Source organism: Dendropsophus ebraccatus, chromosome 1 (genome assembly GCF_027789765.1).
Source record: "Dendropsophus ebraccatus isolate aDenEbr1 chromosome 1, aDenEbr1.pat, whole genome shotgun sequence".
NCBI classification, from domain to species: domain Eukaryota; kingdom Metazoa; phylum Chordata; class Amphibia; order Anura; family Hylidae; genus Dendropsophus; species Dendropsophus ebraccatus.
The window spans coordinates 169,052,963-169,077,339 of NC_091454.1; the positions used below are offsets into that span (position 1 = coordinate 169,052,963).

Genomic DNA, 24,377 nt, shown 5'->3' on the forward strand with positions numbered 1-24,377 from the left:
ACTACCCTGCCCAATGGGAAAGAAGGCTCTGGACATGGCTGGATTAGAAAAACATTGTTTCCTACAAGAACAGCACTTTTGCCCTCTATGTGAGGTTTTGCAGCTCAGTTCTATTAAAGTCAATAAAACAGAGTTGTAATGCGGCACACACCCACAGGATAGGTGTGCCGCTGTTTTTGAAAGAAATCAGCTACATTTTTAAAAATCTTAGATAACACCTTTAAGAATGAGTTCCAATGGACACCATAGGAAGTGGAAACATCTTTTTCAAACTTTCTTGTTACCCATACATGGATATGCAGCAGCAGATAGACATTTCAGCAGTGTTTGCTGCACGCCAGGAGATTTTTGCAGACACATGACACAACCCCTTTAAGCTCCTGTTTACCAATTCGTATTTCAGAGAGGTCAGGTACAGTGCACATGCAAATAGAGCTCCTGCAGAGGATAGGTGTAACAAGGGTGTGGTTGTACTTTGGTCAATGAATATGTATTCTGTTTAATAGTCTCAAGCCACATGGTTGTAAAACCACAGATCTCTTTTTTTTTTCTAAGAGAACAATTATATAATATTTGTAATGTATATGGGCATTTATAAGTACATGTATAAAATGGAGAAAAGTATTGGAGAACTGGTGAGATCAGGGCCAAATCATTCTACCTAAGCAGACGAAAGAAATGGTGTCATGGAGGGCAAAGTGCAAATCTAACCTGTGGGCAATTTTAAGTACAAATAACATGTAGTAATGTGAATACATTTAAAGGGGGGGGGGTTTCTGGGTTGCACTTGGATAAATCCATCAACAGGATCCTACCAGTCTTCAGTATTCATGCCCACCCCCATATTTATCAAGCACCCAACAATTATTTGAGTGGCTGAGGCTAATCTATATGTATTTTCCATCCCCAAATATTCTTAAAGGACTAAAATCGAAATAAATCATTTTTTGGTCTCTGTTTAGGAACTTCAACTAGACTAAAGACCGGGGCAATTTGCTGTAGGTTTACCAGGTTGTGTAATTGTAACATAGTCACGTATAGACGTCAACCCAATACATCAACAGTCATCCTGCAGACACAATGCTTCTGCTTACTATTAGCTTAAAGCCACAGACATTGCAGCAGTATTAGCTGAACTGTTACAACTATAGGCTTCTTCAAGAATATCTCCACATCTGTCCCAGTCTCAACTACATCTTATGCAATCATTATTATTATCAATAAGTATAAAAAAGCAAAGAAACAATGTTCCAGCAGTTGATGGCACTTAAAACTAACAGCTTTATTTCCGGAGGCACGCATAAAAAGATGTTCTGCAGAATGCAGAATGCAACCCTGCATCCATTTTAGATGTAGAACTGGAAATAAAGCTGCTGGTTTTAAATGGCTTCAATAGCTGGAACATTGTTTCTTTGGTTGCAGTCTTTCAGCTGGATGGTCCCTGGATGTTTCTTGCACTCTCCATAAACCACCAGATTAATACCAGGATTGTAATACCAAGTTGTGTGTGGTATTACAAATCAGCTCCATCACTTCAATGAAATAAAGCTGCAAAACCACACCCAGACTAAAAAAGGACAAGAGAACTGCTATTTCTGGAGGAAAGCGACCATCTTTTTCTAAGGCTGGGCAATCCCTTTAAGGTGATATTTGGTAGTTGGTTTGAGCAGGCTTGAACTTTATAAGAATAAACATGCCTTGGCATTCAGTGAACAGTACTATAAGTATAATATACTATAAGACCATACCTGGGCATCCTTTCCCTTGAAAGTACATTCCTTCTTTTTACTGTCATCTGCTTTCCATGTTAACTGCAAAAAAGGAATTTAAATTGCTGTTTAATATAGAAACACAAGGTGTCTGTTCATTATTTAGAAATGAAGAAAAAAAAAGCACCTACCATTGACTGAGATGCAAGGTTTGTGCTGTTCAGTGAGAAAAGGGTTTCCCGGGCCCCTACATATAAAGTGCTGCCATCTTTACTGAGAAGTAGAGTAGTGTAATGACTGACTCCTTCTGCCTCAAACCTCTTTACCGTCCTCTCTGGAGATCCTATAAACAGGGCACAACATGGGTGGACATTGGTTAGGTGCTTTGTAATGTAATAATTTACAGCATACAATAATAAACCAATACGATAATACCGATATAAATAAAATATTTCCTACATTACACATTTTTAAATTGTCTTCTATTAAACAATTGGACAAAGAATCGGAAACACAAACAATAAAGGACGTTGTACCATTTGCCGTCAGCTATAAATGCAGACGTTACAAATATACATTCAAGTCTGTTGTATGTATGAACGGAAAATATTTCCCAGCTGGAAAAATTGGTGAATAAAAGAGTAGCGGAGCCAGTATTCATGGTATTCATCCCCTCACCAACACATGTGCCGCTCCAATCAATTGATCCCCAGTGGGGAGTTATTCAGGACTGAGTGGCGCAGGATAAACTGTGTCCTTTGAATAGTTTTCCAGTTCATTAATAACCATGAGGTGATCACTATTCCCCCGTGCAACTTAGCAACTTCTCGTTTCCTACGGCAGCTCCATAGCACATACTCCATGTGCTGCCAGATACAGATCTTTGGCTCAAAAACACGATATCAATATGTTGAACAGCATGACTGCTGCTCTGCTCCAAAGCCTGAGACACAAACCGTGTGGAACCTTCTGTCGAGTTTATTAACAGTGTGACGGATGAAGTGTTTAAAGTACTGTATACAAGGGATAATAACACGCACATATACTGGTCACCGAAGGTCTACATAGTAGTGATACCAGGGATAATCTCCAGTAGTCACTGATCTCATACATGATATGTAGCATGTTTCAGGCTTTTGAAGAAAACTAGGCCTGTAGACCATGACAACCAAGAATTGCTTGCCAAGAAAACACTTTCATTTTAGTCTTTATAAATGCCGTTCACCGTGAAGTGTGCCACTATAGAATCAGAAAAATATGTATGCATATGTATTCTGCACACATATCTAGTGGTCAACTCAATTCCCCGCATGCCACTGCCTTGTAACATATGTTGGAAATGTCAAGCTCTCAAGTACCTCAATACTGATATCTAGTCATCTGAGTGTAACACTTGGTGCAAGTACAAATAAAAAGGGGACAGAGAGGTATAGATCATCACAATATTTTGCAACTGTCAAGCCTTTTAGTTGAGCCTACCTGTCCCACCTATCTCTGTCGTGATCTTTTCACCCCCTTATTTATGAACCCTGCTTAAACCCCTTTTTCCTTTAAGACAATTTTCACTGAGCAATGTGGCTTTTGCATAACAACTATGGAAGGTGTACTGTGTAAACTTACCTTTTTCTTTTCATTGCATTTCAAAAACTCTGGGCTATGTTGACCCACTTTTAACCCCCCCCCCCCCAAAAAAAAAACAAAACAAAACAAAACAAAAAAAAAAAAACACCACAACTCTTATGTCTGATTCTATATTATGCAAAATGCTACTGGGTCATGAGCAAAATACTGTCCCAAGCCATGGCAGAAGTGACAGGCTAGGGCCACGGATTATAGCTACAGTAACCTGTGACACTAAACCACCTGCAGCAACTCAAATACTCTTCACTAGAAGATGACTGCACCAAGCTGACAAGAGTAATGAAGAGCAAAGCTCAGACAAAATTGTTCTGTTCAATGCCCGGGCCTCCTGTGAGGCGAGATCCACAAATGCAGCCTGACCTTTGTCATCTTTCATGCCGTGTTTCACAACATTAGACAGCATTCTGTTATTAGTGTTCATTAGCTTGTCTGAACAGCCTTGACATTTTCCAGTTGTGACTTGTCAGAGGAAATAAAGAAGTTTGCATGTTACTTGTAGCTCTGAGCATTAACACAATGCTGGTATACTCCATGGTGGTGATGGTGCCTGTAATGGGGATTATAATTATATATATATATATATATATATATATATATATATATATATATATATATATATATATATATATATATATATATATATATATATATAACAGAACTCTGACAGTGGTACATCCCATACAATGATTTAGATCAGTGCTTCTCAAACTGTGAGGCGGGCCTCACCAGTGAGGCGCCCCCTAGTTGTTGGTGAGGCCCAGTTGGGGAGAAAGTTTTCACAAAAGTGACTATAAGCTGCACAGGCCTTTTGCTGTTAGCAAAAATCTTTTAGCAACATTATTAAATTATTTTGTACTTGCTCTTTTAGCATATCGAGCTTGGGAGATGGGTGAAAGATAGCTCTAGCATTATTTTCAGTTTTTAAATGGACTTTCATCACAGATGGTGAGGCCTAGGCAGTCTCTTGGTCAGTCTGGTGAGGCCCAGCCATTGCCTTGGTCTGTCGGCTGAGGCTCCAGTAGAAGAAGTTTGAGAAGCACTTATTAAGATGGACTAAGCTCATATTTGTACTTACATACACCTGATATTGTACCAGAGGGATAATACGAATGGCAAAGATCAAATACAGTCAATTACAGGTTACTGAAGGACTAAAGCTAGCCATAGACATAGGACAGCCATCAGTCAAATGCTTAATCAGCCAATAGGTTCTCTCCCAATCCCACTATACAATTGCAGGCTTGATTGCGAATGCACAGTCAGACTTGTATAGTTATACACATACACACACACACACACACACACTTTACACACTACACCTGCAATATATTGTATGATTTCGGACTGTTCATTCATTTGGTACTGTTTAGTACATTTTACAGCACTTACTGTAGGCCAATGTCAATACTTATAAATCCAATGAGCATTAGCCACCATAACTGGTAACGATTTACTTCCTATGCAATCCAACACGTGCCATCCTGGTTACCTGTAAATGTCCGGCTGCTGGTATCCTGGTGCCCAATCTACTACTGCTACAATCTACTACTGCTGAACTGGACTGTCCTTCTGCAGCTATTACGTCCCATAGCCTATATATAGTGCCAACATATTCTATATTACTTCAAGGCTATGTTTACATTATGGAAGTGCTAGCATTTAGCGGGGAAAGAGGTCTGTCTAGTGATAATGATGGCAGCAAATTAATGATCTTAATCATTATTCGCAATGATGCATATCTGGTGGGCCTGTCCGGGCATCCGAGAATTTTGGGACAAGATTATTGGCATTTATAATGCGTATTCTGGAAAGACTGTCGTCAACTCCCCACAACTGACCCTCCTCTCGCAGATCCCGGGTTCTCTCGCTACAGTTAAAAAAGGGATTTTGCGACATTTTCTCACTGCAGCAAGGATGGTTATTCCCCGACATTGGAAAACACCTGTCGTACCTTCAATAGCGGAATGGCTGGGTGAGCTCCGGGAATTGGGCAGAATGGAAGAGTTGATAGCGGAGGCGCACGAGCAGTCTGACAAATTTGATAAAGTGTGGTATCCATGGCGTCTGTTCATGGACTCAGAGGAATTCCTTGCTCTCACTTGTTAGTGGTGGGAAATTCTAGATTCCGCAGATATGTATTGGTGGCGATATATGGTTTGGTGTCTGTTCCCCGTCCGTCTCCTCGCCTTTCTCCTGGTCTTTTCTCTTTCCCTCGTATCTTTCTTCCTCTTTTCTTTCTTGCATCTTACAACACTATTAGGATGATTAGCATTGGGTTTAAGCGGCGCTACTGTGTAGGTAGTGCTTTTGTCTGGATATGTTTGCATTATACTGCTTTTCTCTTGTTCTTTTATATATTTGAAAAATGACTGACACCACGCGACTTGCAGGTCGTTTTGGTCCGATACTTGATGACTTTGTATTTACTGTATGCTGTGTGGTTGTCAATAAAAACCAGATTACACTTAATCATTATTCGCAGCCATCAATATTAAGAGATGTCCGCCTTTTCCTGCTGTGACCCCATAGTAGGAGTATAGCCTAAAGAAGCAACTATGAGGCTTACAATCTGATTTCTATATCACAAGTAGAGATGAGCGAATTTACAGTAAGGGTATATGCACCCTAAGGAAATCACGCCGATAACTTCCCATGACTCAGTCGCTTGAAGCACCCCCCACGCTTCCCCTTCACTCTCCGCCCGTCCCATAGACTACATCTTATCGTCAGGCGGACTCCACTGTCCTCCCAAAGAATTGACATGACAATTCTTGGGGCAGACAGAATCTTCCTGCACATAGAATGGAGCATATGGGACCAGCAGAACTTCACGTAGGAAGTCACGGGATAACTTAATGCGACGGAGTAACTGGAAGTTACCTGCATGATTTCCTTAGAGTGCATGTACCCCAATATCAAAGCAAAATGCTTTATTATCTTCACAATCTGCTCATCTGCTGGCTGCCTTTTAACTGACTGCCGCTTCTCCCTGGGTGCCAGAAAAAGCTGGATCCAGTACTGGGAAACTGCGAGAAGTTTCCCAGGACTGGATCCAACTTTTCCCAGCTCACGATGAGGAGCTACACGGAGCTGTAGAGAGTTAAAAGGCAACAGGCTGATGAGCGGATTGTAGAGATAACAAAATGATTAGCTTCATTATTAATGTAAATTCACTCATCTCTAATCACAATACCTCATACATCAAAGCAAATTTCAAAAAGTAGTAATGTGGAGAGAAACTAGAGTAGGAAAAAACATACACAGTATTAGGGAAATTGGTCATAAGTAGAGATGAGCGAACCGGGTTCGGGTTTGAGTCGATCCGAACCCGAACGTTCGGTATTTGATTAGCGGTGGCTGCTGAACTTAGATAAAGCCCTAAGGTTGTCTGGAAAACATGGATACAGCCAATGACTATATCCATGTTTTCCACATAGCCTTAGGGCTTTATCCAAGTTCAGCAGCCACCGCTAATCAAATGCCGAAAGTTCGGGTTCGGATCGACTCGAGCATGCTCCAGGTTCGCTCATCTCTAGTAATAAGGAACTTATTATAAGGTTTACTTCCTTTATAATCCAGAATGTTCCATGATTATTAATAAATATTATTGGATACTCTTACAGGTTGTAATAGAAAATGGCAACATAATGTTTACTCACTGGGGTGCAAACAAATATTGATGTTCTGGATGACTTCTCTGCAGTAATTTACTCATCAAGATCATTTTATAAATGCTACAGGACATGGTATGTGGGCAGCTTATACTGTGAATTGAGATGCTGCCATACTATGTCAAGGTCTCCTTCTATTTCCTTGTTACTAAGGCAGTCTTGCAATAACATAGTGCTGGCCCATCTGCTTGACAAGTGTGCTTCACATTTGTTCCGAATACCGATTAATTAGAAAAAGAAAACATCAGTTGTGGTAAAATTTGGAAAAGCAACACAGGAAGACCATTCTATCTCATTACCGATTCAGCAATAAAAATGCTCCCGGCCAAACGGCTTTGAATTTTTATGGAATTATTTAGAATTTGAAAAAAAAACATCTGCAATCATAAACAGTTATGTTTTCAGAAGAACAGATTTAATGAAACCCTATCCAATATTGATATAACAAAAGGCGCCCATAAAAAGAACCAGCAGATGCAAGACTGACTGGAGACTCGCTAGACTTATCAAAAAGCCATACAAACACACCCATGCCCAGTTAAATAGGTCCAGATGCAGCAAGAGAAAAAAAAAAAAAAAAGTAGCAATTGTGGTTGATCATACCATGAAATTCAGATTATCGCTAGCTATTGGCTCAAAAACAAACGCTACCACCATAGATCAAAGTTTTGGCAGATCATTAATTAATAGCCAATAATTGAGAAGATGATTAAAAATGTCCCTTCCCTTCAATAGCAATGTCTTGTCTATGGTTGGCTATAGTCTAATGGGCCATCAAAATCCCTACAGTGCTATGAACTAAATATCCAGCTGATTTGCGAACATAATGTAAAAGTAAATTTCTTAAAATTTCAGGTTTTACCACTTTTGCTGCTACAGAAAACATGATGAAATAAGAACCAAGGGTTGTGGCCACGATATACGCAGCTGCACGTCATATTTAATCCTACAATGCACCCTTAGGCCAGGGCTACACTGCAGAATATTGTAGTGCAACTGATTTTAACTATTACAGTCCACAGCAACGCACTGTAAACTACACCTTTCACTGTGTTCATATACTAATCTGGACTGATCATGAAAACCACAAAATAGTAAAATTCTACAAGTATAATGGACAATACAAAATTGCACCCTGGATGGTGCCCCCAATCTTTAATAGCATCTCCCCTCCATATTAAAGGTGTTGTCCAGTGCTACAAAAACATGGCCATGTTTGCACCACTCTCGTCTCCAGATTGGGTGGGGTTTGAAACTTAGTTCCATTGAAGTAAATGGAGCTTAATTGCAAACCACATCTGAACTGGAGACAAGAGTGGGGCAAAAGTGACCATGTTTTTGTAACCCCTTTAATATAGTATGGTGGACTACCAGGCACTGCTGGGAACCTTTGACCTTTCCAAAATATTCTCCCCAATAAAAAAAAAAAAAAAAAAAAAAAGACAAAAAAAAAGCATCTAAGGGTGATACAGTTGGTACAATCTAACATCTATGGTGGGGTTTAGTTTCTCCAAGAGAAGAGGAACGGCAGGCCTGGGGAACCAAACAAGTATTATGTGGGAAAGGAGCTTACGGCAAAGGACAAACTGAAAAGAAGAACTGCAGTGATCCATGAACTTATTCTTCGGCGGAGGAGACTGGAAAATGGGATTTGAATCCATGTAATCTTCATTATTTCTTGGCCATTTTCCTAATCATAGTTGAGTACTCAATTAACAGATGGTTTTCATCTTTATGAATATTCAGTAAGCTTTATTCCACAGATCCCCCCTCTACATATCAGTCCACCGAGTCTCCCAAACTCTGATTGTTCAGCACCATGCAGAGCCTCATTCACAGCAGTTTACTGTAGTGCCAATCTTAAAAATTTACCAGCCCGCAGGGACACTGCTTTCTCTGAAAGAGATGTGTTACTCTTTGATGCTCTACAGAGTTTAACGAAATGTAATTTACAAACCGTGAAAATCCTTTCCTGTCCTGGCGTCAGGGGACAAAACCTTACTGCCTTACCGATTTGTTGTGCCCTTTCAAGAAACCGCTTGGAAATTCACGATATACAGAGTGAGGGTAATGTTTCTTTTTTATTTTGACATTGCACTAATTTTAGGCCAAACACAAAAGTTTTATGGGTTCAGTTATCTGGATATGGCTCTAATGTGTATATAGAGAGCACCTCTTTGAGAAGTCAAACCCCAGGCCAGATTACTTGTTGAAGGGAACCTGTCACCTGGGATGCGCCCGACCCCCCGATGCAGCCCCGGATGCTTAACCTTTTCTGCAAGTCCCGCTCCTGGACATGGTCTTGGGACAAAGATATCCCCGTTGGAAGTGGTGTGTGTGCGCTGCAGAGATGAGTCCGATACCCATAGAGAATGATGGCTCCATTCATTCTCTATGGGCATCGGACTCATCTCTGCTGATTAGCATACAGCGCACGCTCAGTTTTGGGCGCCAATGTCTCTGTCCCGGGACCGGTTCCAGTAGCGAGACTTGCAGGAAAGGGTAAGTATCCGGAGCTGCACCTGGGGGTCGGGCGGGCTCTGTGCCCGTGTCCTGGGTGACAGGTTCCCTTTAAGCATTTTTGGGTCCACTATGTAATATCCATAGTGGTCATCTTCTTTGAGATGAATACATAAAAGATCACTTTTCGATGCAAGTTCTAAGATGTTTTGCTATTGTAATATGTGTAATGCACACACAAGGGTAAGGCCATGTTCACACAGTGTATCTGGCCGTTGTTGCAGAGTATCTGGCCGTTGTTTAACGGCACTGCTTAATTGTATTGAAGTCTATGGAACCACAGCAAGTGTATACACTATGGCCGTGGTTCTCTGTGGCCACACAAAATAATTGATAGGTCTATTTTTTGCAGCTGTTTTTTAGTGAACAACGGCCACACAAGATGTTTACAATGTAACGTATGGCTCCTGGCCCTACTTTACCTTGTTTTCTATGGCTATGTGCCCGCATTCCAATCAAAATAAAGTGATGTTCATGTATGGGCTGGGTGAACATCCCATACAGCGGCCGTTGTTTGACCTGGCCGGGTCAAACAATGGCCAATGTTCATACATTGTGTGAGCATGGCACTTATGCACTTAGGCTTTGTTGTGAATAATCCCGGGATGGAAGCCCCACTATTGTAGAATACTCAGTTACATCAGTATCAGTAGACTTCAGAGTCAGAGGACTAGGGGCAAAGGGATGTTGTTTGAGCCATTATTTAGGAATTATACAGAAGTAAAGGTAGTCATTTGGGCACTGTATGGCAGTATTACTTGAGCAATGCAATGTCAGTACCAAAAAGTAAACAATTCAATATTTTTGGTACAGTATGGTATTTAGGTACACACATAATGACATACACTTTTTTTTTCCCTTTAATATAAACCTATTCCTCAAAAGCAAACCATTGGCTAAACATGCTTTCTAAATTCACAGATTTGCAGACAATGATGGAGATATGCCTGATAGCAGCTGCTTGGTGTTGTCTGGATAACCAGCTTACAGATAATCCCGCCAGGCTATGTATCCGTGCTGGCTCACAGCAGCAATCCCTGTGTGTAATAATTAACTTTCAGAATGATTAACACAAGCGTAATCAGCTGGAGAGATTAGGACATACACCATAAACCTATAGGAGCAAAGTTCATTCGCTTTGCTCTGTAGAGTATGTAAGGGACAGATGAGGAAGGAAGTCCCCCAAAACTAGTTGGGAGGGACAAGCAATCTGCTACTAGATCACATGAAGGATACACCCCAATAACCTGGAGTCTGAAAAATCAGTTTAGGCATTTCATGGTTATAGCAGAGTGTTAAAAATTTAGGTGACTAATAAGCCTGCCATTTATTTGTATCTCTCCTATACTATCTAAAGGGCAGGTATATCTAACATATTCTAAGGGCCCCCATACACAGACTGTCCAACATTTTACAGTATACAAAGCTGCACTCTCTTGTCAAAGAAAACATACGTTACAGTATATTTTAATTGACATACATGGAAAGTGTACATGCAACTCTATAGTTTTCCCATACACTTTATACACAATATTTTGCCATACACTTCAACCATACATTTTTTACAGATTAGTGCTGAAAATTGTATACTGCTACTATAGGGGGCGTACACTGTTGGATTCCATTGCCATTCATTTCTATTGTAAAAATAACACTAAACGTAAAGTGCAACCTGTTATGCTTTTCTGTCCTGGCAAAAAACAGGATGCAACGGCATAGGCATTCAGTTGTATCCCATTGTAAGGTTATGTTCCTACAATGGGGAAATGACGTCCGTCATTTTAGCGCCATAGGTAAAAAGACAGGTAAAAAGAAACTACAGAATGTACATATCATCTGGAAAACGGACCATGTACATGGGATTTGTTCTGTTGTATATACCTCTCTGCAAAGCCTAGATTACACAAAGGATTAAGCTGCTATCTATAGGCCATCACCAAAATAAAGTGGAATCAACAGATCAGCAAACAGCTTCAGCCAGTTAATGTAGTGAAGAGATAATACACGCATGGGTCATCGGAGGCCATATGTCCACTGGGATTCAGGAAAATGGGACTATAACGCCGGTATCATTCTTTACTATTAAGCCAACATTTGTGCTCTTAGGCCATCAGTACAACTTGTCCTTTATTACTTCTTTTCAATACTATTTAACAGCCAGGGCTGAACCTGTACTTTATACAATTGTCTTTGTGCCCTGTTGAATTTCTGCCAACTGGTTCCACTGTCACACAATACTACAGTACATTACTCTGTAACCATCCGGACCATTCAGCGTGTAACTAAATAACTATATAAACCTGCTACCCACACTCTGTGCCATTGATTTACTCATGTCATTACACATCAGCCATGATTTCCTATGGCTTTACTGGAAACACATTATCTAACCACTCATTAAATATGTGAAAGGGAAATCGCTAGTGCAGAAACATTGCTAAAAGGGGAAACTTCACATCAATGGTTGGAACAAAACAAAGAAATAAATAAGCTCTGAAAACTTCTGGGAAGCATCTAGATCCCCATAACAGTCACCGGGGCATCTACAGTAATGATCATTTCATAATGAATAAATTTGTAAATGGAAAATATGAAAAAAGGCTAAATAAGGAAAAAGAATACATAGAAAAATAGCAGGCTCATAAAGACCGTAAGCCAAATCCCTAATTTGTGTACACCCTAAGGCTGGGTTCACACTACGTATGTTTGAGGCTGTATATTTCAGGCCTCATAGCAACCAAAACCAGGAGTGGATTGAAAACACAGAAAGGCTCTGTTCACACAATGTTGTAATTGAGTTGTCATATAACACTAAATAACTGCCATTATTTCAATATAACAGCCGTTGTTTTAAAATAACAGCACATATTTGCCATTAAATGGCGGCCATCCACTCAATTACAACATTATGTGAACAGAGCCTTTCTGTGTTTTCAATCCACTCCTGGTTTTGGTTGCTATGAGGATCTGACTTGAGGACCAAATATCGCCTCAAATATACGTAGTGTGAACATAGCCTAAGGCCCTATTACGCCAAGCGATAATCTGTCGAATCGGGACGATTTGTCAGATTATTGCTCCATGTAATAAAGACAACAATCAGCCGAAGAGCCAATCATCAGCTGATCATCTTTCAACATGTTGAAAAGTCATCAGACGCCAATACGCACATGAATTCGTGTAACTGATGCACGGCCAATGGCTAATAACACTGTAAGAAAAATAATAAAGTTTATACAGATGTGTCCAGACTCCCCCGTGTCCTGCAGCCTTTTCCCTACATTTCCTGCTTACGCAGCCACCTCTGAAACTTCTGGACCCATATCTGTAGTGACTGTAATCACTGGCCGTGGGGCAGTCTGTCACTGAAGAGGCGGGGACAGAAGTGTCAGGGACAGCTGCAGGAAGCAGGAAATGCAAGGAAAATGCAACAGGACACTGGGGAAGCATGGGTAAGTATAAACTTATTTTCTTTTACAAATACAGTGGTACCTTGGTTTAAGAGTAACTTGGATTGAGAGTGTTTTGCAAGAAGAGCTCACGGCTTTTCAAAATTGTAACTTGGTTTAAGAGCATTGCTTTGGTTTAAGAGCTCCCTGTACCGGATAGTAGGGCAAGTGGGGAAGGGACATGGTCTGCATAGCGGTGTCTACACCCTGACCCAGGAAGTCTCCCTCACCTTCCAAATCCAAATCATGGCAGATCCACTTCCGGCTGGGGCTTACATCAGGTGACAGGACTGTGAAGGTAATCTCATAGCTGTAACCCCTCTCTACCCGTACAGAGAGTGCTGCATGTATGTGCCCACATATGTCCTGCTGATTCCTTCCTGCTCCCTGCAGTCTCTGTCAGCCCTTGTGTTTCCCATCCTCTCCATTACTGTACAGCAACTTAGAATATGACATATTCAGCTGTTTATTAATATTTGTTTTGCATGTTATTCAGAATAAAAAATCATTATTTTTGGGGTGTGGAACCATCTGCATTTCAATTATTTCTTCTGGGAAAATTTGCTTTGCTTTAAGAGTGGATTTAGATTACAAACACGGTCCCTGAACGAATTATGCTCCTAATCCAAGGCACCACTGTATTTAATTGTCTTTTGACATTTTAAAAAACATACATTAACATGTGGTCCACATTCCAGCATAACATATCACATAGGTAACAGCTATCTGAATTGGACAGTGACAGGTACACGGAAAATACAAAAAAAACAAACAAACAAAAGAAGTGTTCGATCACACAACAATTATGAACCGAAGATATTATCTTATAAACGGACGGTAAGTTTGCACTTTTCCATTTTTGGGCGAGTTGTTGTGAGTATATGTTGCTCTTGTGAGTATATGTTGTATTATTGCTAAGTCTTGCATCTGGAGCTTTTCCAGACCCAGTGACAACAATGCAATCTTGGGTTGCTATGGTGGTAAATGAATACCCGGGACTTTAGCTATTAGATGGAAGATTTGGTACCAATATGGCCTTACTAGCTTGCATTTCCACCATGTATGCATCAACGTACCCATTTCAAACATTATTATTTTCTATGTGAAAGCAAGGGATGCACAGAAATTGCCAATGATGTTCGTGCAGCCCTTGCTACACAATTGTCAAGCCTTATAATAATAGGCAGATGGGCATACAATGCTCATTGGGCAAAGTTATATGGCCTTAACTTCTTCATGCAAGGGTGGTTATGTTTTTCTAAAAACTGTTTTCTTTTCTAATCTCAGACAGTTCCTTTAAACAAGATGTCTTAAAAGGGGTTATCCAGGATTAGAAAAACATGGCCGCATTCTTCCAGGTTGTGTGCAGTTTTGCAATTTAGCTCCATTAACTGGAGTTGCAAAACCATACCCAAACTGGAGAAAAGAGTGGTGCCATTTCTGGAAGAAAGCAGCCATGTTTTTCTAAGCCTGGATAACTTAAGGCCCCTCTACACAGGTCGATAATCGGTGTTCATAGGAAAGCTTGTTCCCAATGACCATTCACTGTAAAAGGACCAGCGGTTGATGAACAAGAAAGCACTCCTGTGGCAGCTGATTGCACTGTTTGTGCAGCCATTAAATTCATAATATGCCGCGTCATCAGCTGCTCTTCCGCAATTGGCTGAGCATAACTGTGCTCAGCCAATTGCGGCTGAGCAGCTGATGACGCAGCAGAGGGGGGGCCGGCATGAGGGACGGCTAGAGTGGTCCAGCCGACCTCCCGAAGATGACGTCGTTGTCACAAGATGGCGGCCGGAGGTCAACACGAATGCGGTAAGTATAATGCACCAACACTTCTGGGTCTAGCGTTGGGGGGGGGGGGGGGACACGGGGAAGGGGGCCATTCACATAGATAACACACATTACAAAGTTGTATAACTTTGTAATGTGTGTTATTTTGTGAATTAAAGTTTAGCGCTGCACTGCCCCTTTAAGGCTGGTGGAGGCCCCTGGCGACAATCCCCCCCCCCAATAAATAAACAAACAAACAAACTATACCACGATCTATACAGATAGCTGCTTACTGTAGGTGACTTAGCACAGACCACTCCTCGCTCCTGGCTGTATGGGTCAGCATCCTCCTCTGTTATGCACGTGGTCACTAGAGGCTGCAGTGCAGGGGAAGATGCCAGGCCCTAGAGACAGGAGCGGGGAGGGGGGGGGGGGGGGGGAGGTTAGGGCCCTATTACATGGCCTGATATCCTGGGTAAGCAGCACTGTTCTGCTAGGTTTCAGGCTGGTGGGGGCCCCGAGGCACGTGCCCTAGGTGCCCTCCCTTTAATCCGACCCTGATTATAGGGACTTGCTTGGCCCATGTAAAAAGGCCCTAACCCTTTCCTCAGGTTCTTTTAGATCTCAACTATAAATGCCGACTCACATAATAACATGCAATAACATTTATAGAATAAGGGAAGTGTAATTTTATTTGGTTACTATAGTTTATAAGTTTTATGGCTAAATGACTGACCTTTGCCACTGCAAAACCCATGATCACTTGCCTGTAAAGCCAACCACATATATTTATACTCTTTATAGGAGGGAGCTGGGCCATAATCTTACTGGTTTGTTAAAGTTTTTTTTTTTCCCCCATTATCCAGTCTGTTACCTGATAATCTGCAATGCGGATGCTGTAATATTGGATCTTGCTAAAATAATAATGGTAATATTACGACGTTAAATGGACTAAATGTAAGCACTGTAGGGATTGCTGACCTAACGTTTTGATAACCCACCATTTGATTCAAAATTTGGCAGTAAACAAAATGCCCAAAAAAGAGCCAAGAAAACATTTTAAACACATTACATAATCGTGTATATGCTGTTCATCTGAGCTGGCCATGCATATGTTGTATCCATCTATAACTCAATGTCAGTCTGACAGTAAGCTATCACTTGGCAGAACATCTACCATTGTACTCAATGAAGAGGGTTGGCCAGTTTCTATTTAGAAGTTCCAAAATGTTTAGAGATTAGAAAATCTTGCACGCTGTGTTATTTTCCAGTAAAAAGCAAACACCATGACAGAAACTCAATGGTCCCGGGTAAAGTTTGTAGGGTCCATTGGGCAAAATCATGTTCAGCACATAAGGGATCTGCTGGCAACATTTTTTTTTTTTTTTTTTTACACTATTTGTTCTGTTCCAAAAACAGACCAAAACAAAGGAAAACATGACAAAAGGTATAAACCCAACATAACCACATGGCTGAGCAGCTTTCTTGGAGGTATCTATCGCAGCTTTCTTGGAGGTATCTACCACAGCTTTCTACCCGGAAGACAGCAAATTGTTCTCTCATCAGCAATGGGAGCAATAAGAAGGAATAAAAAAAAACTAATAAAATATGCACAATTAGGAGGAGATTTATAAAACATGGTGTAAAGTGAAACTGGCTCAGTTGCCCCTAGCGACCAATCAGATTCCACTTTTCATTCCTCACAGACTCTTTGGAAAATGAAAGGTGGAATCTGATTGGTTGCTAGGGGCAACTGAGACAGTTTTACTTTACACCATGATTGATAAATCTGCCCCTTAGTGTACACAGAAACTGCCCTTTGATGTCACAATATTCAGTGATAGGCCAGGCCATGATCTTTGTCCTGCATTGTGATCCCTACTCTATCATGTCAATCCCTGGATCAAGGGGTTTATAAATCCACATGTCCATACATTGACTGGACCGTATAGCACTTTAAGTAGCCAGCATTACCAGTTTCATGTTACACGTGCCCAGAGATCTAAGCTGTCAGCCTAGTCACCTGTTTATATAGCAGATTTTCTCAAGAATTTGTCTTCCTGCCACTTGGAATAGAATAACCTCAGACTATAAAAAATATGATGCAATATTAAATTCCCTGAATTTCTGGGCAATTTACTCATGGCAGACAATCCAAACAGACGCGGGGAGAAGACTTTGTAGGCCTTTGAGAAGTGTCACATGGGGAGATTCTGTCCCATTTTCCAGAACATAAGCAACTTTCTAAACTAGTTAATGTGAAGCGTTCCCAAGTGTTTCCTTCCTCAATTCTATTTGCAAATTACAGAGAGTTTTATAGTTTCAAAGCAAAGCTTTTGTGTGGCTGGAAAAAAGCATTAAGATGTTTGTGTGACACACTTCATAAGTTATATAGTGCACTCCAAGGTCTTTCACACTTCAGTCAGCTGCCTAGATGAGCAAATCAAAACGGCATGGGTCCTAGAAAAAGATATTATTTTTGTTTTATAAGTTGTACAATTGAAAGGAATATGTACATTTCTACACAATAAATATACATCAGTACATGTGCAGCAGAGTCACCATAAAGTTACAACCTGCAGAAACTACATACAACTCAGGGCAGGTGCATTTTACGGCAACCAGACATGGCTAGTATGGCATTGAATGCTTTAGCCGGACCACGAAGAACCACTGGTGGCAATGCTGTCTGCTCAAAAGTCACCAATGGAAAAGGGAAGTAACAATAAAAAAAAACATAGGCATAGTAAATAAGCTTGAGCAGCAATATCAGACACTAGCGATGATATAAATCATTTACAGCCCAAGCAGAAAGAAAAGGATGAACTTCTACAATACATTTAAAGCACACTGTCCTTCACAGCTGACGCTGAGCAGGTCCTAAATCTCTTCTACCCGTATACTGTAGGCAATAACACAGTCAAGGAAATAATTGTGCAGCCAAAGAAACGTGTTAGAACATGGCCTACCCCTCCCAGGTAAAACCGTTCAGGGCAGGATCTTAGTTGGCTTTGTGAACTCAAATAACACGCCGACTGCAGCTAACCAGCAGCATGTCAACAACTCACTGGCCTCCCTGCCAGCCCCGACCTAAAGGGTTAACCACTATCAAGCCTCATAAACAAATAAAACCTCACAGAACATGAGCACACAAAAGTTATCTGGAGTTTCTCAGGCAATGGCTGCCGTTCCTTTTCTGTTCAATTGTTTTATGGCTGCCCTGTCTATACATCATGTTATATGCATGCTATAGAAAGGGGTGTGGGCAAGTCTCCATTATGCTATACGGCCTGGATTAAAGTTCACAGAATAGGCTATTCTATACAGCACAGCCTGGTGCAGACTCCACAGAATAGGTTATGCTATACAGCACAGCCTGGTGCAGACCCCACAGAATAGGTTATGCTATACAACAATGCCTGGTGCAGACTCCACAGAATAGGTTATGCTATACAGCACTGCCTGGTGCAGACCCCACAGAATAGGTTATGCTATACAGCACAGCCTGGTGCAGACCCCACAGAATAGGTTATGCTATACAGCACTGCCTGGTGCAGACTCCACAGAATAGGTTATGCTATACAGCAATGCCTGGTGCAGACCGTACAGAATAGGTTATGCTATACAGCAATGCCTGGTGCAGACCCCACAGAATAGGTTATGCTATACAGCACTGCCTGGTGCAGACCCCACAGAATAGGTTATGCTATACAGCACTGCCTGGTGCAGACTCCACAGAATAGGTTATGCTATACAACAATGCCTGGTGCAGACTCCACAGAATAGGTTATACTATACAGCAATGCCTGGTGCAGACCGTACAGAATAGGTTATGCTATACAGCACAGCCTGGTGCAGACCCCACAGAATAGGTTATGCTATACAGCACTGCCTGGTGCAGACTCCACAGAATAGGTTATGCTATACAGCAATGCCTGGTGCAGACTCCACAGAATAGGTTATGCTATACAGCACAGCCTGGTGCAGACTCCACAGAATAGGTTATGCTATACAGCACTGCCTGGTGCAGACTCCACAGAATAGGTTATGCTATACAGCACGGCCTGGTGCAGACTCCACAGAATAGGTTATGCTATACAGCACTGCCTGGTGCAGACCCCACAGAATAGGTTATGCTATACAGCACTGCCTGGTGCAGACTCCACAGAATAGGTTATGCTATACAGCACGGCCTGGTGCAGACCCCACAGAATAGGTTATGCTATACAGCACGGCCTGGTGCAGACCCCACAGAATAGGTTATGCTATACAGCACGGCCTGGTGCAGACCCCACAGAATAGGTTATGCTATACAGCACGGCCTGGTGCAGACCCCACAGAATAGGTTATGCTATACAGCACTGCCTGGTGCAGACTCCACAGAATAGGTTATGCTATACAGCACGGCCTGGTGCAGACCCCACAGAATAGGTTATGCTATACAGCACGGCCTGGTGCAGACCCCACAGAATAGGTTATGCTATACAGCACGGCCTGGTGCAGACCCCACAGAATAGGTTATGCTATACAGCACTGCCTGGTGCAGACCCCACAGAATAGGTTATGCTATACAGCACGGCCTGGTGCAGACCCCACAGAATAGGTTATGCTATACAGCACGGCCTGGTGCAGACTCCACAGAATAGGTTATGCTATACAGCACGGCCTGGTGCAGACCCCACAGAATAGGTTATGCTATACAGCACTGCCTGGTGCAGACCCCACAGAATAGGTTATGCTATACAGCAATGCCTGGTGCAGACTCCACAGAATGGGCGAAAAGTTTGTGATGGGTTGAGGTCCAAGCACCAGGATGCTGCTGATCTTAACAATGCGGGTCCCTAGGTGCTCCTGTTTGAATGTACTGTTAAATACGTGTACTGCAGCTCCATCCTAACTTGTATACTACTGCTGCTGAATGCCAAGTCATGATATTTTTTTTTCCTATGGCAACATTTACATAATGCTGTGTAAAAATGGTCATCACCAACATCATCTCCTCTCCTCGGCTCACTACTAAATTCTAAATGAACCTATGAGTATGTTTTGGGTTGTGGGAGGAAACCCATGAAAACAAGACTGAGAATAAACAAACTCCATGCAGATGTTTTCTTTGGTGGGATTTAAATCCAGGACTACAAAAAGCCACCATAGTGCCAGGCGTACATTTTTTTTTCGGCGGAAGGTGGCGATTTGCGCATGATTTTATTCGCAAATGACCGTTTTGCGAATAAAATATTCGCAAATCACCACTTTCTGCTGCGTACGCCAGGGGGGGGGGGTGTTTTTTAAACTGAAAGATACGACGAAAAACCTACTCCACCTTTCAGGAGGCGTAGGTTTTCGGCTGTGCGCACTGACGCACGGGATTTATGTAGAGGCAGTCTGACTCTACATAAATCTCCATAGCGCCAGAGATGTGGGGACCGGCGTAAAAAATGTCGGACTTAATAAATGTCCCCCTTAGACTTTTTTATAAGTTAACATGCAACAACATCTTTCACTATAATATAATATAATATAAAATATATATATATATATACACACACACACACACACACACATACAGTGGTACCTTGGTTTAAGAGTAACTTGGTTTAAGAGCGTTTTGGTTTAAGAGCTCACAGTTTTTCTAAATTGTGACTTGGTTTAAGAGCATTGCTTTGGATTAAGAGCTCCCTGTACTGGGTGGGAGGGGGAGTGGAGGAGGGACATGGTCTGCATAGCGGGGTCTACAGCCCTGTACTCTGACCTAGGACGTCTCCCTCACCTTCCAAATCACAGCAGATCCACTTCAGGCTGGGGCTTGCATTTGGGGTGTGAAACGAATCGTCTGCTTTTCTATGATTTCTTATGAGAAAATTTGCTGTGGTTTAAGAGTGGATTTGGATTACAAGCACAGTCCTGAAACAAATTATGCTTGTAATCCAAGGCACCACTGTATATAGATAGATATATGTATCTATATCTATCCTAAAAGGTTACACACAAGTAGGAAATACCTAGGGGCATAGGCTAGCTGACATCTGCCAGCCCTTTCCTGCGGCTAGAGCTAGGCTTCTATGCAGCGAACAGTTTAAACTTCAGCAATAAAACAGTAAAGATCCAGATCTATTAACTAGATAGGACTAATAAAGATTGTGCAATAGCAATGACCTCTATGTTTCTAAATATATATTTGTATAGGACCATTAAAATGATAATGTCTTTTTATAAAAGCATTTACCATACAATTCAATAGCTTTTTTCCCCTCTTGTATAACGGACACTAATAAAGTGAGAAATCTGCCGCCATGATGTAGACAACATTATCAGTAGAAATGGTCAGAAAATGAGGTCACATGGTGGAAATGTATGAAGAAGCATTATCCACCTGCAAAATAGGAAACCTGAGAGAGTCCAGCCGGTAAATGTTCATCTGGATTTGTCCACTCTCGGACAAGAATGAACCCATTCACTTAAATTCACAGACCTTAGATCACTCGGTAGAAATAAACCAATAAGCCTGTTTCTCATCGAGTTACAACAAAAAAAAGTATTTAATGCTTTTTCTCAAAACAAAACTCCATTGAGATGCTTAGAACCTTTGCACTCTCCAAGTGTCCTCCATCAGCTTTTCAATCAGACCTCAGCTCGCCAGTATATGAATAAGAGCAGGTACATAGTGAATTTGCTGGAATGCAGTAAGCCATCTCCATATTTACTTTAATTCTCGCCACAATAATACATCACACCAGATGTTAGATTATATAATCTGAATATTCCGCAAAAATAAAGGAATTTCTGCATACTTGTAGATTGCTACTTTCCAAACAGCCCAGCCTTTGCCAGCAAACTTTGCTCTATAATATTATATAATAACCATTATGACCTATAGATTAGATTTTCAGTCAGTGCAACGCAAATGAGGGATAGCGATAATGAATACAGGTTAATAACTTAAAGGGAGAACACAATTCTGCAGGAAGTTGTATTTTCTTTCTAGTCTGTCATGGTGCACAGGAACTGTACAGAGCATAAAAATTCTCTTGCTCTGGACAGTTCCACAGACAGAGGTGGCAGCAGAGAGCACTGTGTCAAACTGGAAAGAATACACCACTTTCTGCAGGACGTACAGCAGCTGATATGTATGGGAAGACATGAGATTTTTAAATAGAACCAACTCTATTTCAGGGACATATTGAGTAGAACATATTGGACTATTTCATAAGCTTATTTTTGTTTCAGTTATATGAGTCAAACATTAGTAGTTGTCCATTCATGCTACCAGACTGCCTCTGCCCTGGTGTACCATACCTCCTTCGACCCTCCTTGATGTACTGGACCTTGAGGCATCTCTCTGATATACCAGATTTCTGCAAGCTGTTTAACCTTCCTCTCTCAGTATAAATAATTGTAGAGGAAACATAGTTATTCAGTCCACAATCAGGTCCGTTAGAAATTAGAAAAATATTAGAAATATTAGAAAAATAGGATGGATATAGACTATGTAAGCTGGTGGTATAAATGTCTTATACTCTACAGTCTTTCTGTGTTGGACTGACAACTCCAAGCACTGGGTTTTATAGATCAGCAATAAGGACATCATTTCTAATGCCATAAAGGGCAGGTGGGGAGAATCTCCTATTCTTGTTAAAAATGCACCAGATTGGTCAATTTCCAATCTACTGGTACCAATTGGTTAAGAGTTCTAGGTGCCCCGCCCCAGACAAGCCGACCGATAGACTGTGGTTGGGGTAGCTCAACGGACTACTTAATGCAGACTATTAAGGTGGCATACAAAGCTGAAAACACTCTATAGTAATCAGAATGCAGTACCAGATTGTGACCCTGCCTCAGTACAGCAGCCAACTCCTTAGAGACACTACATTTTCCCATCGCTGGGTGCATCTGCTGAAGGCCGTCCCAGTTGTGGTTGCTATTGATCTTGCTCTTTTTATTTAGAAATATCTAGACCTGTTAACCTTATCAAAAAGGCAATCCAAACATCCTGATCATGAACAGGAAGAAACCTCTAAAGAAATAAACTGGATCTCTACACTTCCCACAAAAACTTGAGAGTGGACAATTTAAGCCAAAAAACACAAGAATCTGCAAATATACAAAATATACATAAGAAGCACTTCTGAACGTAAAGAGTACATTTACCTATGATGTGTCTACATATCTATAGATCATAAACATTTACGTCTAGTACTGATCTTGAGTTACAACCTGTGTATCATTTATATAAACTTTTCACATGTTGTCTAGACATGAAAAATTTAGATCACATTGTGATCATGAGTTATAAGGCTACGTTCACACAGAGCAAAAGGGGCGGATTACGCAAGGAAATATTTCCGCCTGAAATCAACTGACGCTGAATTCCGAGCAGAATGTAAGCAGAATCCCTGCATATTCCGCTAGGAAAGTGTTTAGCTCATAATCAGCTCTTGACAAATTTAGCGCGGAATACTCGAGGAATCTGCGCTGAATCCGCATGCATTCAGCGCTGAAATTCAGCGAGTATTTGGCGAGTAAACTAGACTATACCAGAATATATACTAGAATCCTCCTCCCCCCTTCTCTCCCCATTTCCGCGCTGATCCAGCGCGGAATTTCCGCTTGTATTACGCTTGTATTCCGCGCTGAATACGCACGTATTCCGCGCTGAAACAGAAAATCAGAGCCCCATTGATTTGTATAGGCTTCCGCTAGCGGAAGAATGAACATGTTCATTCTTCTGGCGGAAAGCGGATTAGTTCAGTGCGGAAATTCCACCGGGTGAACTGCAGAGCAGAATTTCCATTCAACACAGAGGAAATTAGCTCTGCACCTATTTTAACGGCTGAAATTTCAGCACTGATTCAGCGCAGAAATTCTGCTGCTTTTGCTCTGTGTGAACGAGCCCTAACTGATAATGAGTAATTGGGTAGCAGCATGCTCCACCCCACAGCCACCTGCCCGATCAAACTGATTACAGGAGCCTGGTCCATAGACTACAATGTACCCTAAAACAGCAGGTCAGGCAGCTGGCCAGTGACGCATGCGCCTGTGCACTACCCCTGGGTATAACTCACGACTGCACCAGGTCTTGGGACCCAATACAATCTAAACATTTGACATGTCTGAACAACATGTGAAAACGATCATACAAACGACAGTACAGCTTTAGGCTATGTTACACCTTTTTATGCAAAATAAGGGCCTCTGTTTTTCAATGACTGCCGCTAAAGATTATCACAATCATTATCAAACAATGGCCTTTATTTTGTCTAAAAAAAATAAATAATAAAAAGCTGACATTGTGAGAACACAGCCTCAAGCACTTTAGGAACATATTGGAAGATCATGATCATTATAAGCAGCCGTCTATGTAACTAGCCTTAAGGCTCTGTTCCCACAATGGGATTCTGCAGCCATTTTTCTAGATGGCCAGAAAGACATCCGCAAATCAAGTTCATGAACATAATTTGCAGTCGTCATTACCAATAGACGTCTTTCTTTTGGTGTTAAAATGACGGCCGTCATTATTACATAGTGGGCACATAGAGTTAAGATTTAGCGCTGCATTCACAATTCTGCAGGTTACAATTCTTAAAGGGGTTATCCAGTGCTACAAAAACATGGCC

At 41.4% G+C, this 24,377-nt stretch overlaps 1 protein-coding gene across 1 annotated transcript in view; it reads right to left on the minus strand.

Moving 5' to 3' along the window:
* Positions 1–24,377, minus strand: part of SEMA4B (semaphorin 4B) — a 58,971-nt gene that overhangs the window by 21,176 nt on the left and 13,418 nt on the right. The window contains exons 2-3 of the mRNA XM_069984362.1: positions 1,901–2,052; positions 1,749–1,811 (exon numbers count right to left, since the gene is read on the minus strand). Coding sequence (XP_069840463.1) covers positions 1,749–1,811; positions 1,901–2,052 — 215 coding nt within the window. The remainder of the gene's footprint in view (positions 1–1,748; positions 1,812–1,900; positions 2,053–24,377) is intronic.